Source organism: Penicillium cinerascens (assembly GCF_028974065.1).
Source record: "Penicillium cinerascens strain IBT 15544 chromosome Unknown contig_5_segment0_segment0, whole genome shotgun sequence".
Lineage (NCBI taxonomy): Eukaryota > Fungi > Ascomycota > Eurotiomycetes > Eurotiales > Aspergillaceae > Penicillium > Penicillium cinerascens.
This window is the reverse complement of record NW_026695294.1, coordinates 2,046,458-2,061,698: the sequence shown is the minus strand read 5'-3', so window position 1 is coordinate 2,061,698 and position 15,241 is coordinate 2,046,458. Positions and strand designations below refer to the sequence as shown.

Sequence of the window (15,241 nt, the reverse complement as noted above, 5' to 3'; positions counted from 1 at the left end):
CTCTACCTATTGATCGGCCGGGGGTTTAGCACGGTGTTAAAAACACCGTCTAACTTGATGATCTTACCCGTATCTTCACTATAAAGGTTGGGTATAGCATATTCAGGCCAACATTCATCTAGCTACATCGTGTCACGCCGTTGGCTTGTCGAAAATCAACGAGAGCTAAGAGTAATGAAGTAAAAGTATGCAAAGGTAAAGAATTTTTCTTTTTGTAATTCCATCTATCGCGATTTAAAACTCAGCATCATCCCTGATGTCTACTTTGCGGCCCAAATAAAGCATATCCCGGCCAACCCTGTTCAGACCATGTCGAAGTCGCGACTCGACCTCTTCCTGGACAGCCTCGGAGGTTGACATCACATGATCAGACCCGGCAGACTTAGACTTGGGGTCAGGGTATCGTGGAGGGTTGAGCAAATATGAGATCGGCACCCAGTGGCTTTTCAGAGACAGGTAGCACACATGCAGCAATGGAGGCCAGGCGAACGTGGTAAGCAAATTTTCTACTAAGCTGTCATTCCGGGTAAAAATGGAGGTGGCAACCGAGTAGAAAATAGCCCCAAAGGTAGCAAGAAGTAAGAGCGCGTTATAAAAGATACCGTTGTCCCACAAGTCTCGGCGGAGTTTCGTGTAGAATGACATGGTGGTGATGCGATTCCAAGAGTTAGCACTACTTCCCGTCACGAATGACCCTTTCGGCTTGCTGGAGAGTAGATAGAAGCTCCAGACACCCCAGATGCTCTCTATAAACAAGCGAATTAGTCACTACTTTCCGAAGAAGGAGTGCATGTACTTACCACCAGCAAGCCACTTATTCTCCAAGTGAGCAAATGGCGCACTTTGGTAACCAGTAGCTGCAGCCTGCACATATTCGTAAATCCATACCGAGATAACATAGAAAAGTGCCAAGAGCAGTTGAAAGTGGTCCAGTACTGGAGAAGTGCCAGGAACTTGCTGTCCGAGGATCAACAGAAAGGGGACAGCGGTAAACCCAACAAAACAGCCCACTTCTCCGAAAATGATACCCGCTCCATCCAGCGCAATGTGCAAACGAAGGCGTTGAGAGAACCTTTTGCTTTCAGATGAAAGCATGGCTGGGATTTGCTGGGCGTGTCCAATATTCCATCGCTTTCTTTGGGCGATGTGACCAGTAAGAGACGTCGGAACAAGTCCAAACTGAAGAGGCTCCTGTACTTGGAGAGTACGGTATCCCATTCCATGAAGTATCTGGGATAATTGCCAGTCTTCGGAGAAAGAGTATGTCGGGTACATACCCACATCCATGATCGCCTTCCGCCTGAACACTGCCCCAGACCCCGCGTCAATTGCGCGGCCCAAAATATCCAGGTCAGCATTCTGGCATGTGTAGAAGTGGCTGCGAGTCTGGGAAAGGGGGTCACCATCAGGTAAGTTCGAGAAGTACTGCCGCGTAGACACCAATGCCGACTCCGGGCTCAGAAGCAGATGTGGGAGTATCGCTCGGAGAAATTCTGGCTCTGGGATGGAGTCAGCGTCCAGCACCGCGCAGAATTCTGGCTGGATCTCTTGCTGCAATGTGCTCAAGGCATAATTCAAGTTCCCAGATTTGGCAAAAACCTGACCAGACTGCCTACCGCGGGAATGGTATGAGAGTTGTGGCCATTGGGATTGCATCTTGGTCACAGCCTTCTCAAGCTCCTTTGATCCACCATCGTCAAGCACCAGGATCCGGAACTGAGTGATCGGGTAGTCAAGGTTACAGGCAGCGTGTACAGTATCCATAATTACATCGACCGACTCGCCACAGCAAGGCAGTAAGACGTCCACGCGGGGCAGGTCGTCATTATTCATGAGTCTCAATCTCTTGCGAGGAGCACCTTGTGCGACACTGGCCGCAGCGACAGTACGGAGCTGCTCTTTGCGAGATAAATCTAAAATTACGTGAAATGAGAAGTCTATCCCTCAGAATACATCGATGATGAGAAGAGACTCACAGAAAAACACGCCTTCCACTAGAAGCATCGTCCATATCTGCCAGGTTCTCGAAGTGGTAAATAGGACCGAAAGTAAGCGCAAAGTAAAATATAGATGACCGGTCCATATTCCCGTTTGGGCCGCATAGTAGAGAGGTATCCGATACCGCTGACATGTCAGGACTCGCTGATCCTGAGGAAGCTCATGGATGTCGTATTTTGCTTCTGTAGACATGTTGAGAGACAGAACGCTTCAAGGACCGCGAAAAGACAAGACGAGATGTGTCAGATCCGGACTGTTAGTCGTAATATCAGCTCCCTGTCATCATGGTAGCTAAAAACTTGTTTGCTCTTTCTTTGAGATTGATCCGAGACAGGGGTAAATATTAGCCACACGAGAAAGGGGGACAGCCGCGTGTTTGTGCGCTTCTTCAGGAGGCGCTGATTTAGATCGCTCTGGGCCCAGGCACAGGGTGGAGTCGGGCCCGGAGCGAACCGTCACCGGAGGATTGTTCCGCGGTTGGACGCACACTGGTGCATTTATCTTGCCCCTAGGCTATTCTCTACGAATGTATGAGAAACAAGCCGAATTCTCTTTGACCTTTGATGATGATTTTGCGAAAATAATTAAGTGATGTTAGACCAGCCCACACACATCCAGGATAGTGGGATCCAGGGAGCTGAGGGATTCCCAAGACATTCCATGAATTTAGTTCAAATGATAAGGCTTGAAAATTTGAGTGTTTATACTCTGAATAGACATTTCACGTATGGCTAGTAAATTGGATATTATTACTGGATCTATGGATGCCTTTATATCTCTCTTCCATGGTTGACACTACGCCCGGCACATACGTCCGCCAGGAGAGACTGTCCACTCATCGGAGCCAACGGCAGTCAGTCCATAGAATATGCTGTGGGGATCGTACTTTGCTTTGATTTGACGCAAAGCTTCGTAGTTTTCTCCGTAGAATGCAGTCTTCCAGTCAGGTTGGCGGAAATCGGCCTGTTGGGATACCAATTAGCAAAACTTCTTATACTACCACCATTTGGGAATGGCCTACCTCATTCAAATAGGCACCTGATTGTGGGGCCAATTGTTGCAATTGAGGCACAAAATCGTGAGTCATTTTGTTCTGATTAGCAAGCATCTTCTTGGGCTCATTGAATTCCCACCGTGTCTTAAGGTATGCGTGGATTAAAGTGTTTCGCCAGGCAGGCAGCACGGCATTATAGACATCACCCGAGACTTTCTTGGAGGCGGTGAGACCGTTAAGGCTAATGTTACCCCCGTTGCTGACAATATGCCTGATTGCATCGGTGAGCTCGTTATTCTTCTCCTGTACGACCGATCGCGGGATCAGCCAGCTTCCGTACTGAGCCACGCCGACTGAAACAGATCGCATCATCGCTTCGAACTCATCAAGGTATGACTCAAATTGCTCCATGTGAAAGCTGTATTTGACTCTCAGTCTATCCAACCCATCGCGTAATGGCTGCGTGATGCTTTCCAATTTCTGGACCGGAATATCCGGAGCGGTCATGGGGGAAATTTTGAACGAGGTGTTCGAAATGGAGGCCATGCTCATAATACCTTGGTCCACAATGGTGGGCAGGTGAGAGTTATAGAGCTCTAAGGCTTTGTAGAAGAGATCTTCGGAATTATCCTTGGCCAGAATGGTCAAGTTCAATCCCGAAACTGGTCCACCACGATGTGCTTTAGATGTCATTGACCAGACAACGCCGTAGGTCCCACCACCGCCACCGCTCAAAGCCCAGTAGAGATCACTGTTCTGTTCACGGGTAGCCACGAGAAATCTGCCGGTGCCATCAATCACTTCCCACTCGAGGACTTGATCTGCCCCAAGGCCGTATCGTGAACTAAGCATCGAGTGTCCACCACCTTGGCTGTATCCACCAGAGACACCGACGCTTGGGCACGCTCCACTGAGAATTCGCAGGCCGTGAGCATCTGCCGCACGATAGGCTTCGATGCCCTGGACACCTGCGCCAAGCTTCGCGGCTTTTCCTTTGTAGTGCTTGTCCTTATAATCTTTGACTTCGATATTATTGAGATTGTGCATCCAAACGGAGAGAGCGCCAGCTCCAGTCGACTTCCCGATGTAGCTATGGATGGAATGTTAGCAAAAACTCGGTTTCAGGATTCTCTTTCATAAAAGGTTTCCTACTCATGGCCGGTATTACGGACGATGAAGCGAATATTGTGGGTTGTTGCAAACTTCATTGCCTTAGTAACATGCTCAGGCTGCGAGACATTCACCGAATAGCGAACAAAGTTCCCGAGGGTACATGGTTTGGAAACCGGGTGAAATGGATCGCAAGTCCCATTGGTAAAAAATGGAGCCATAACAGACGAAGACGACTGGTAACTTGGACGTTGTTAGTGCCGGAAGCGAAAAGACATAGAGTAATCTCATACTGTTCCTCTGTCTTGAACCAGCCATCCTTTAGCGTTTCGCATTTGTTTTCGTCATAATTTGGGGTATGGCATGGAGTTGCCAGAGGTACTGTTTTAATGAGACGCCCGTCGATAGATTGGTTGAATGCATTCCACGTGGAAACTGAGGGCCAGCAATCGTCGCCGGGAAAACATCGGCAGGCAAAATTTTGATTGTTTCCTGCTGTTGGCGCAATGGCAAGAAAGCTAAGGACAAGCCCTTTTTTGAGAGTCCGGTAAGACAGCATTTTTGATATCGGCAAAACTTTTATTTGACAAGTCTGGGGGCTCCTTATTTAAGTGGACATTAGATTCTGCAGTCCAGAGAGCCTGCACAAGCCAATTCCCCACTCTCGCTTGCGTCTGAATTTCCAGAGGCTGGTACATACTTTCGCAGATCGATAACCGGCTTGGCAGCCGGAAGATCCGCGCACCTACCCCGGGGAGGCACAGCCAACACTTTCATAATCATCGCTATGTACAACATATACGAGAACGTATTTATCTAGGCGACGAACATCAGTTCGGTTAGGGGTATAATTCCTCCATCCTGAGGTAACCATGGATAACTAGTTTGGTGGTGACGATCCGCTCGATCGCTGAAGAACCCACCCTAGCAAGTGACTATTTGCTAGCTGCATAAATAATTGGCCCAGGGAATCAGGTACTCGATCCATGCCAGAACTGAGTTAACAGTAAAGCACGTTTCCTTCAGGCTTCTAGAAACCTCTGCATTTTTATCCTCGAGACTCATCCCAATTGGTTGAGGGTTACTTTATCCCTGGCTTAGCTTCCTCCCCGACCAAAACTTCCGCGGGTCGCTGGTGGTGGGGTTTGTTTGACGTGAGCTTCCCTAAAACTTGTGCAGTCGCCATGGTTTATACGAAGTGGCTGGATATTCACATTCCAGTTCATACAAGGGAGTTCGGATGAGGGGGAAATGAAAGTGTGCTGGACTTTGAACGCCAGAACGAACCAGGGTGTTGCCTTGTTTATGCTCTCTTGCCCGCACTTTTGTCCTTATCACTCAATGTCAATCAATCAAGGAGTTAATGACCACTCGCGTCGCGCATCATCAATCTCCTGCTTACGCCACAATCCTGCTAGATTCACCGTGGGTCCTTTCAGTACTAATGAATAATTTAAGGCCCAAAGGGCACTCCGTGCCCGCCGTTACATAACACCCGGGGAATTTGTTCTTTGGATTGAAGCGACTCGGATGGCAGCGGGAAGGCCGCGGGCAACGATCGTGCCAGGTGAAATGGGTATGATTGACCCTGATCAAAAGCAGCTTAAAAATGACGGTCGTCTTTAACGACTTGATTTTTTATGTCATGATCCACTCGGGTAGAACAGTAGGTGCCTCTGAATGTGGTGTGTTCATCGACCAACTACACGTCATTGACTGCTAGCCGGCTTCCCGATCCAACCACAAGTACGTACAATGCAGATGTCAGGCCACCCCGCAATCGGCTGCCTGTAGCTCGATTTTTTTCTTTAAAACCAGAGTAAGGTACTTGTTCTTTTCTTTAATAATCAGGACCTTGAATTTACTTACCTTGCCATCGTTCCGTATTATCTCACCTACTTTCTACGCTACCCTGCAGCATCACTTTCAGAATCTGGAACTCATCCTGAGAACTCCCCTCTCCCCCCCCCCTGCTCACCGTCTTTTTTCTTCCGCGAACTTCATCCGCCATGGCCTCCCAAACTGATGGCGCTGATGCCAAAAGCCTAACTGCGTATGGAGAGGCTCGCTCGACCTTGCAGGGGAATCCTCTGAGCTCCGACGAGGTCCGCAAGATGAACGAGTACTTTCGGGCTAGCATGTATCTCTGCCTCGGCATGCTCTACCTTCGAGAAAATCCACTTCTCAGGGAGCCTTTGAAGGTGGAACATCTCAAGGCCCGTCTCTTGGGTCACTGGGGATCAGATGCCGGCCAGTCTTTTACCTGGACTCACATGAATCGACTCATCAAAAAGTACGACCTGGACACTCTTTTCATTTCGGGTCCTGGGCACGGTGCTCCCGGAATCATCTCCCAGTCTTACCTGGAGGGTGTCTACTCTGAAGTGTATCCCGACATGTGCGAAGATGCAGAGGGAATGCAGAAGTTCTTCAAGCAATTCTCGTTCCCCGGGGGTATCGGTAGCCATGCGACTCCTGAGACTCCCGGCAGTATCCACGAGGGTGGCGAGCTGGGTTATTCCATCTCGCACGCCTTTGGAACAGTTTTCGACCACCCAAATCTCATTACGTTGACCATGGTTGGCGACGGAGAGTCTGAGACTGGCCCACTTGCAACCAGCTGGCACAGCACCAAGTTCCTCAATCCTTGCGTGGATGGTGCCGTCCTTCCTGTCCTTCATTTGAATGGCTACAAGATCAATAACCCGACCATCCTTGCGCGAATTAGTCACGATGAATTGACAAACCTGTTCCTCGGTTACGGCTGGCAGCCATATTACGTGGAAGGAAGCGACTTTGACAGCATGCATCAAGCCATGGCAACTACTCTTGAGCATTGTGTGCTGGAGATCAAAGAGTATCAGAAGCAAGCGCGTTCATCCAAGAAGGCGTTCCGCCCACGCTGGCCGATGATCATCCTTCGTACTCCGAAAGGATGGACCGCCCCTCGAGAGATCGATGGGAAGTTCCTCGAAGGCTTCTGGCGGGCACACCAGATTCCCATTACCGATGTCCGAACCAATCCAGAGCACTTGAAGATCCTCGAGAACTGGATGAAGGCTTATAAGCAGGAAAAACTCTTCGACAAGAATGGAAAATTGATTCCGGAGCTCAGAGAACTTGCTCCAACCGGTAATTCACGCATGAGTGCCAACCCCGTTGGTAACGGCGGTATCCTCCGCAAGCCACTCATTATGAGTGACTTCCGGGATTACTGCCTCAAGGATATTGTGCCCGGGCAGACGGTCAAAGGAGGTATGGCTAACATGGCTACATTCCTGCGCGATATCATCGCCAGAAATATGACCAACTTCCGCCTCTTTGGTCCAGACGAGACCGAGTCCAATAAGCTTGGAGAGGTTTATAAAGCAGGCAAGAAGGTCTGGATGGCAGATTACTTTGACGAAGACAAGGACGGTGGAAATCTTTCTCCCGAAGGACGCGTGATGGAGATCCTCAGCGAGCACACCTGCGAAGGATGGCTCGAGGGCTACATTCTCTCTGGTCGTCATGGACTGCTCAACAGTTACGAGCCTTTCATTCACATCATTGATTCAATGGTCAATCAGCATTGCAAATGGATCGAAAAGTGTCTGGAAGTGGAATGGCGTGCCAAGGTCGCCTCCCTCAACATCCTCATTACCGCAACTGTGTGGAGACAAGATCACAACGGTTTCACTCATCAGGACCCCGGGTTCCTCGACGTGGTAGCCAACAAGAGCCCGCAGGTTGTTCGAATCTACCTTCCTCCGGATGGCAACACTCTTCTATCGGTCATGGACCACTGCCTCCGCAGTGTCAACTACGTGAACGTCGTCGTGGCCGACAAGCAAGAACACATCCAGTTCCTCGGCATGGATGAGGCCATCCGGCACTGCACCAAAGGCCTCGGAATCTGGGACTGGGCCAGCAACGACCAAGGGCAGGAGCCTGACGTTGTCATGGCATCTTGCGGTGATGTTTCCACTCACGAAGCCTTGGCAGCCACCGCGCTTCTGCGCGAATATCTCCCAGATCTGAAAGTTCGCTTTGTCAACGTTGTGGACCTGTTCCGGTTGATGCCTTCTACCTACCACCCGCACGGGATGCCTGACAAGCAGTGGAAGTCCATTTTCACCGAAAACAAGCCGATCGTCTTCAACTTCCACTCGTACCCCTTCCTCATCCATCGGTTGACCTACAAGAGGCCTGGCCAACACCACTTGCATGTGCGAGGTTACAGGGAGAAGGGCAACATAGATACGCCGTTTGAATTGGCTGTGCGCAACGGAACCGATCGATACAGTCTCGCTATTGATGCGATTGATTTGCTTCCTTCCTTGGGTAACACGGTTTCGGGTGTGAGGGAGAAGTTGGTGAACGCTCGGCTTGCGGGTAAGGAGGAGGCCTACAACAACGGTCTTGATCCCGAGTATATTAGGAACTGGAGATGGCCTTATCCTAAGAACTCTTGAACGATCTTTGCTGGAGTGACTAGATATGCTTAATGGTATTGGTTCGAATCCGCGGGTGGAGTGTGATATGTACTCATTCTAAATTGCAGCAAACGAGAGCAATAGGGATAACGTTCAACTCTCTCTCTCTGGATCAAGCCAATGTACAATTCAAGCAGTATCCTAGTGACTTGTTTGACATTTTTGTTTGATTCCACGGCAATGGCTTTCACTTCCCCTAAGACGTACAATCTTAAACTTAGTTTATAGATCATTTGAACTATAAATAAACATTTATGGCGGTGAGGACTCCAAAGACCAAGGCTTTCAACTATGAAATCATATTGCAACTCTCATGGTTATCTCGGAGTCCTTGATAAGGCATCGGGCATCTCCGCGGGGGTCCAAGTGGAGAACGTCAATGGCTTCAGCGACATGGCAGCCAACTCCTCTATCCGCCCCAGGCACAATGCCGCCACCGTTATTTAGCAATAGGCTTGCATCAATCAAAGGAATAAGATTACCTGGTTCATCTTCCGGCTGGGACATCAACATCGTATACTCATCAGACACCTGTCACGGCACCATCGCATCCATCACCCCGCACGATTCTTCCGACAATGTCGAAACTTCTCAACCTCCTCTGGTGTTGCCAGCATTAACGCATCCACACATACACCTGGACAAGGCATTTGTTCACAGTGCACCGAGATATGCCCACCTTCTTCCCTTGGCCGGCACCTTCCAGGAGGCACTGTCTTTTACCACGGAGGCCAAAAGTGATTTCACGATTCCCGATCTTCTTACAAGAGGGGAATGGCTCCTCGCAGAGTCCGTCTCTTCGGGAGTGACCGCGATGAGAGCATTTGTGGAGGTTGACCACATTGTGCAGCTCAAGTGCTTGGACGCAGCAGTAACGCTCAAAGACCAATGGAGCAATGCCTGCGAAATCCAGATCGTATGCTTTGCTCAAGATCCTATCTTCTCAAGTGAATTCGGAGAGGAAAATATGCGCTTCATCGAGAGGGCTCTTACCCTATACCCCCAGATCGACGTTATCGGAACAACGCCTTACGTCGAGTCAAGCATTGAAGCTGCAAAGAAGAACATCAGTTGGGCAATTGACCGGGCCATGCAGCTTGGAAAGCACGTTGACTTTCATCTCGACTACAATCTTGACCCAGCCAAGGAAGCCCTGGTATGGTACCTCTTGGGGACCCTCACACGGCGAGGCTGGACTACTCGCTCAAGCCTCAAACGTGTGATGTTAGGGCATTGCACACGATTATCTCTTTTCAATGAAGAGGAATGGTTGCAGATTTCTCGTACTATTCACGAGAATGATCTCCCCGTCAGTTTCGTTGGCTTGCCAACCAGCGATCTATACATGGCGGCTCCTCCTCAACAAAATGCGGAAGGGAAGCCCAGGGGTACACTGAAAGTCTCTGAGATGATCCGCAAGTATAATTTGGATGCGGTCATTGGTGTGAACAATGTCGGAAACGCATTCACTCCGTGGGGTTCTGCAGATCCCTTGAACTTGGCTTGTCTGGGGGTCGGTATATACCAGGCAGGGACACAGGCTGATGCAGACCTTCTATATGAATGTGTGTCTACACGCGCTCGAGCTGCAATTGGCCTGTCACTGTCAAATCAGAGCTCGATAATGAAGAAAGGCGATCGTCCGGATCTGATACTGTTTCGCGACAGAGACGATACTGGGTGTGGAATATCTCGTCCGCGTACAAGCGTTGCAGAGATTGTGTGGGACCCTCCCGCGCGTATTACCCGAGACTTGGTAGCTCAGGGCCGATTGAATACCTCTAGGGGTACTCACTACGACGCAGAGCCTGTATATCAATATCTGTGAGCTGATACATCATATCTACCTAGGTATATGAATTGACTATCGTCACGGTTCTCGAGATATTTATAGCAATAAGCACGTGATCGCACCCCAGATCTGAGATGTCAGTCGCTTCTCCGCGTCAATGGAACACAATCAGTAGAGTTGATATGTAATAGCAATTCCATGCAGGGAAGGGGGCCCGATAGCACCAGCGCAGTCCAAGGGTATCACCAGGCACCACCGCGCACAGCCTCTCGGTGCCTGACAACGTGGATCGATTATGTCATGGGCGTCCCTGTCGACCGTGGAGTATAGTGGAGTATAGAGGCAAGTGGAATAATCAAAATCGAACGAGTCAAGGGAAGATCCGTGGGGAGACGAGCTCGGGTAAAGCCACGAAGACCGGTCTCAAACACAATCTGGGTCTCAACCCTCGGCGTGCAGAGAACCCCTGTCGCCTTCCTGTACAGACTCCGCCGCATCCATCCCAAACTCCAACTCTCCTTCTCCCTCCTTCCCCTCACCCATCGCCCCCTCTTTCCATCCTTTTCTTATCCTCCGTACATCTTTTGCTTCATTCCTTTCCGCATTTGCATTCCATCCCTGCTAGATTCCCGGTCCCGTGGGGCCTTCCCGTCGTCATCTCCCCGCCCTCGAGCCTCAAGGCATCCTTTGACCGCTCCATCTTCGCCCCCGGTCGCAATGTCGGCCCCGGCTCCAGCGTCGACGTCGCCGACGGTCGTGCGCAGCCATTCAACTTCATCCCGCCCCCCTCGACCTGCTCAGTCCGATCTCCCCCATCGGACGCGCAGTGTGGCGGTCCGATCGACCAACTCCTCCCAGCCCCCTCCACAGAACCAGTATTCACACTCCAAAACCCCCTCCCATGACCGTCGTCCTCCTTCCAACTACGCTGCGCTCGACAGCGTCGCCCGTCGGGACTTCGAGGCTTCCAATGTTGCCAGAATGCCGTCTCGCCGTGATCCCTCCACAGAGCGCTCGCAGGAACGCCCATCCACCGCAACCCGGACCGAATCCACCCGAAAACACCAAAGAAATCCCTCAACACACTCTCATCAGCGAGAGAGGAGTGACATGGTGGGAACGGCCGCACCGGACCGCTCTGCCGACTCGTCGCAGCATGCGACCGGAACACATGGGACCCCGACTGCCGCCGCACAGCCCCGGCGCCGTACAACAATCACGACGCCGACAGGCCAATGGGCCCTTGGGAAGACTATCGGTGCGGGTAGCATGGGTAAAGTGAAGCTAGCCAAAAATATGGAAACCGGAGAGCAGGTAAATACCTCCCCGGTCTGGCGGCTCGGAGTGATCAAGCCACCACTATACACCATTACTAACCCCGATCGCAGGTCGCTGTGAAGATTGTCCCGAGACTTTCGACCGAGGAACACCGCAACAGTCGCGAATCGGAGAGAGCTGACCGCTCGAAAGAAATCCGAACAGCTCGAGAGGCCGCCATTGTCAGCCTCACCAGCCACCCATACATCTGCGGGATGCGAGATGTTGTGCGAACCACGTACCACTGGTACATGCTCTTCGAATATGTCAATGGGGGCCAAATGCTGGACTATATCATTTCCCACGGCAAATTGAAAGAGAAGCAGGCCCGCAAGTTTGCTCGCCAGATCGCCAGTGCACTGGATTACTGCCACCGGAACAGCATCGTACATCGAGACTTGAAAATCGAGAACATCCTGATCAGCAAGACGGGTGATATCAAAATTATCGACTTTGGTCTCAGCAATCTGTTTTCGCCAAGAAGCCTTTTGAAGACCTTCTGCGGCAGTTTGTACTTTGCAGCTCCCGAACTGCTCCAGGCAAGACAATACACCGGCCCTGAAGTTGATGTTTGGAGTTTCGGAATTGTCCTCTACGTTCTGGTCTGTGGTAAGGTGCCTTTCGATGACCAGAGCATGCCTCAGCTGCATGCCAAGATCAAGAAGGGCGTTGTAGAGTACCCGCCCGGTCTCTCGACCGGTAAGAAGAGCCCTAGGAGTCTTTTCCTGGACGATTAGCTGCTAACAGGTCTCAGAATGCCGCCACATCATCTCACGCATGCTTGTTACGGACCCCAAGCAGCGTGCCAGCTTGAATGAAATTATGAACCACCCCTGGATGAACAAGGGTTTTAACGCGCCCCCAGAGAACTTCCTTCCTCACAGAGAACCTCTTCAGCTCCCATTGGACCAGGAAGTGATTGAGAAGATGACCGGCTTTGATTTTGGTCCTCCTGACTACATCACAGCCCAATTGACCAAGGTTCTGGAATCGGAGGAATATCGACACGCAGTGCGGAACAATCTTCGTGAACAGCCTGTCCCCTACCAAACTGAGAAGAAGCGTGGCGTGTTTGACTTCTACAAGCGACGCAACTCTGCTGCTAGTCGCGATACACTATCGGCACCATCGGTGGAGGCAATTCAGCTGGGCAATGACCCCTTGAACGCATACAGCCCACTGGTGTCCATTTACCATCTTGTCAAGGAGAAGATTGACCGAGAGCGAACTGAGTCTCGACCTGGTGCCCTCGGCCTCCGTCCAACTGCCGGCAATGTTCAAGTCCCCGTGTTGACCGCCCCGGAAGCTGCTCACACCAACCAGTATCAACTTCCAGGAGATAAGGACACCGGCCGACGGTCCCGTCCACGGGCCCGGACTCACGGCGAAGACGAAGTCACAGAGGGCATGAAGAGCGTTCACACTTCGTCGCCTTCTGCGCACGCAATGCCAATTTCCTCGCAGCCCGAGACTCCCGCAAAGAAGGAAAGTGCCGCTGCGGGTCTTCTGAGACGCTTCAGCACTCGCAGAACCAAGGATCGGAGCCGCGACTTCGAACGAGAGCGTGTCGGCAGCCCCAATACTCCAACCTTGAACGTCCAGCCCCCTGCCGACTCGGCGTCTCCCTTGCATCGTGGTTTCAGTGTACGAAGAAACCGACGGGCCGAGCCGTCCCCGACCTTTATTCCTACAGGAGGAAGCCAGCCCCAGCAAGATTTCCTTTCTGCTCCTGGCTCCACCGAGCAGACTTCATCTTCGAACAAATTTTTGGGACGATCCACTAGCGTCAACTCCGCCGACTACCGACCTCGGAGAGCAGCCCGGGGGAGCGACGCAGACGCGTTGGATGTAGAGCGCCAGCCCCCTTCAACCAGCGGGTCTGATCAGGTTGCTCCGAAAGAAGCTGGGGTGCGGACTGGTGGCCGCAGCCATACAGCCCGAACCATGTCACTTGGTCATGCCCGCCGGGAAAGCATTCAAGCCCGCCGTGCCCGGCGGGAAGCTGTCCGGGAAGCCAATCTCCCAGAGGAGACCGATGCAGACATCTCTGGCGCAGGAACCGCATTGGAGAGTGCAAACGAAGGAGAAGACCTTTCCAAGCCAGTTTATCTCAAGGGTCTCTTCAGTGTTTCCACTACCAGCAGCAAGCCCTTGCCGGTCATTAGGGCCGACATTATCCGCGTGCTGAAGCAGCTAGCGGTGGACTATGTAGAGATCAAGGGCGGTTTCAGCTGTCGCCACGCCCCAAGCATCGATCTCGACAAAGTGATCGATGTCAGCCCGCCCAGTCCGGATCGACAGGGCCAGGTTGCTCACCGCCGAAGAATCAGCTTTGGTGGCCTTCTCGGGCAGGACGACAGTCGAGACGACAGCCGTTTGACGCAACCCAGGGTGCAACGACGCACCCAGGCCGCGCCAGACCGCAGCTTCACCACGAACTCGGACGGGTCCGATGAATATGTTGCCCGGGAGCAGATCCAAGGCAGTGTTGGTGAGCGAGTGGTCGGAGAGACCACCACCCGCGTCCAAAGCGACACCGGAGAGAATCTGGTGCTGCGCTTCGAAATCCTCATTGTGAAGGTCCCCCTCTTCTCATTGCATGGCATCCAGTTCAAGAAGGTCTCAGGCGGCATGTGGCAGTACCGAGAGATGGCAAAGAAGATTCTCGATGCACTTCGCCTGTGAGTCGACTTTCTTGTCTCGCTTTCTTGTCTCGCTTTCTTGTAGCCGATGCATGGAGACCATAACTTGTCAGGCCCCGAAGGCTAAGAGCTCTCCATGCATGTTTTCTTCGCGTCTGTGGTCTTCTTTATCTGTTTAGGTACATTTGTCAACGACGCATCCGCACGAGCATTCATCTGTCACTTCAGCTCTTCATCCTTGCATGCTGTCTTTTCATTAGTCCCATTTGCAATTCAGCATTAGCCCTTTCGTTTCAGTCTGCATTTATTCATTGCCCCCGTTCATCTATTCCACGCATCGTCAGCCTAGATTAGCCTTTCGGTCTTCTTGGTGTACATTAGAGTTGATGAAGACTCGTGTTATGGATTTTTGTTTATGTCTAGTGTGTCTTCGTCCTCGGTTTATCTTATGCGAGGGCTGGGGAATGGCGTTGTACAGCTTGTGGAATATTTATCATGAGTGTTCCGTCTATGCAAAAAAATGTGATGCTGTTAATGCGGGTATTTTCGCTTCCATGGTGGACCCATGATTATCCTACGTGAGGCGAATGCATGTTGTGCGATGGTGCTAAAAGTCGCCCGTTGTATACTTCTTCGGGCCGCGAGTCGCGAACAAGGCGATTGTGGTTTGAATGAACGAAGTCAGGGCCCCCAATTAGCGGGGCCGAGTCTGACGGGAACCATGGCTCCGTTCCCACTAGCTTCGGTGGTCACTGGCATTTCACGGGTGCCATCGGGCGGCCCGGGAAGTGCCCAGAGCTGACCAGTTGGTGCAGCCCGGGCCGTTCTCGTTCTTTACCCGTCGCCCTTAGGCACTCAACTCCACCTCCTGACCACAATATGGAGGCTATTTTAGAAACAAATATATGTTTTT

General features: G+C 51.5%; 5 protein-coding genes across 5 annotated transcripts; 3 read left to right on the top strand and 2 right to left on the bottom strand.

Moving 5' to 3' along the window:
- Nucleotides 1–234: 234 nt before the first annotated feature.
- N7498_005231 (glycosyltransferase family 2 protein) lies at nt 235–1,833 on the bottom strand (the record flags this gene model as incomplete). The annotated part of the gene is made up of 2 exons (XM_058452293.1): nt 235–746; nt 801–1,833. 2 exons carry the CDS (start codon nt 1,831–1,833, stop codon nt 235–237), a joined length of 1,545 nt encoding a protein of 514 aa, XP_058308831.1.
- Nucleotides 1,834–2,793: 960 nt separating this feature from the next.
- N7498_005230 (FAD-dependent oxidoreductase) lies at nt 2,794–4,200 on the bottom strand (the record flags this gene model as incomplete). The annotated part of the gene is made up of 3 exons (XM_058452292.1): nt 2,794–2,961; nt 3,020–4,082; nt 4,145–4,200. 3 exons carry the CDS (start codon nt 4,198–4,200, stop codon nt 2,794–2,796), a joined length of 1,287 nt encoding a protein of 428 aa, XP_058308830.1.
- A 1,911-nt stretch (nt 4,201–6,111) lies between these two features.
- On the top strand, nt 6,112–8,556 carry N7498_005229 (phosphoketolase family protein; the record flags this gene model as incomplete). Its single annotated transcript, XM_058452291.1, has 1 exon — nt 6,112–8,556. The coding sequence occupies one exon, from the start codon at nt 6,112–6,114 to the stop codon at nt 8,554–8,556; it is 2,445 nt and encodes an 814-aa protein (XP_058308829.1).
- A 448-nt stretch (nt 8,557–9,004) lies between these two features.
- N7498_005228 (putative zinc metallopeptidase) lies at nt 9,005–10,405 on the top strand (the record flags this gene model as incomplete). The annotated part of the gene is made up of 1 exon (XM_058452290.1): nt 9,005–10,405. One exon carries the CDS (start codon nt 9,005–9,007, stop codon nt 10,403–10,405), a length of 1,401 nt encoding a protein of 466 aa, XP_058308828.1.
- A 681-nt stretch (nt 10,406–11,086) lies between these two features.
- kin1 (putative serine/threonine protein kinase Kin1) lies at nt 11,087–14,371 on the top strand (the record flags this gene model as incomplete). Its single annotated transcript, XM_058452289.1, has 3 exons — nt 11,087–11,683; nt 11,758–12,385; nt 12,441–14,371. The coding sequence occupies 3 exons, from the start codon at nt 11,087–11,089 to the stop codon at nt 14,369–14,371; spliced, it is 3,156 nt and encodes a 1,051-aa protein (XP_058308827.1).
- Nucleotides 14,372–15,241: the final 870 nt, after the last annotated feature.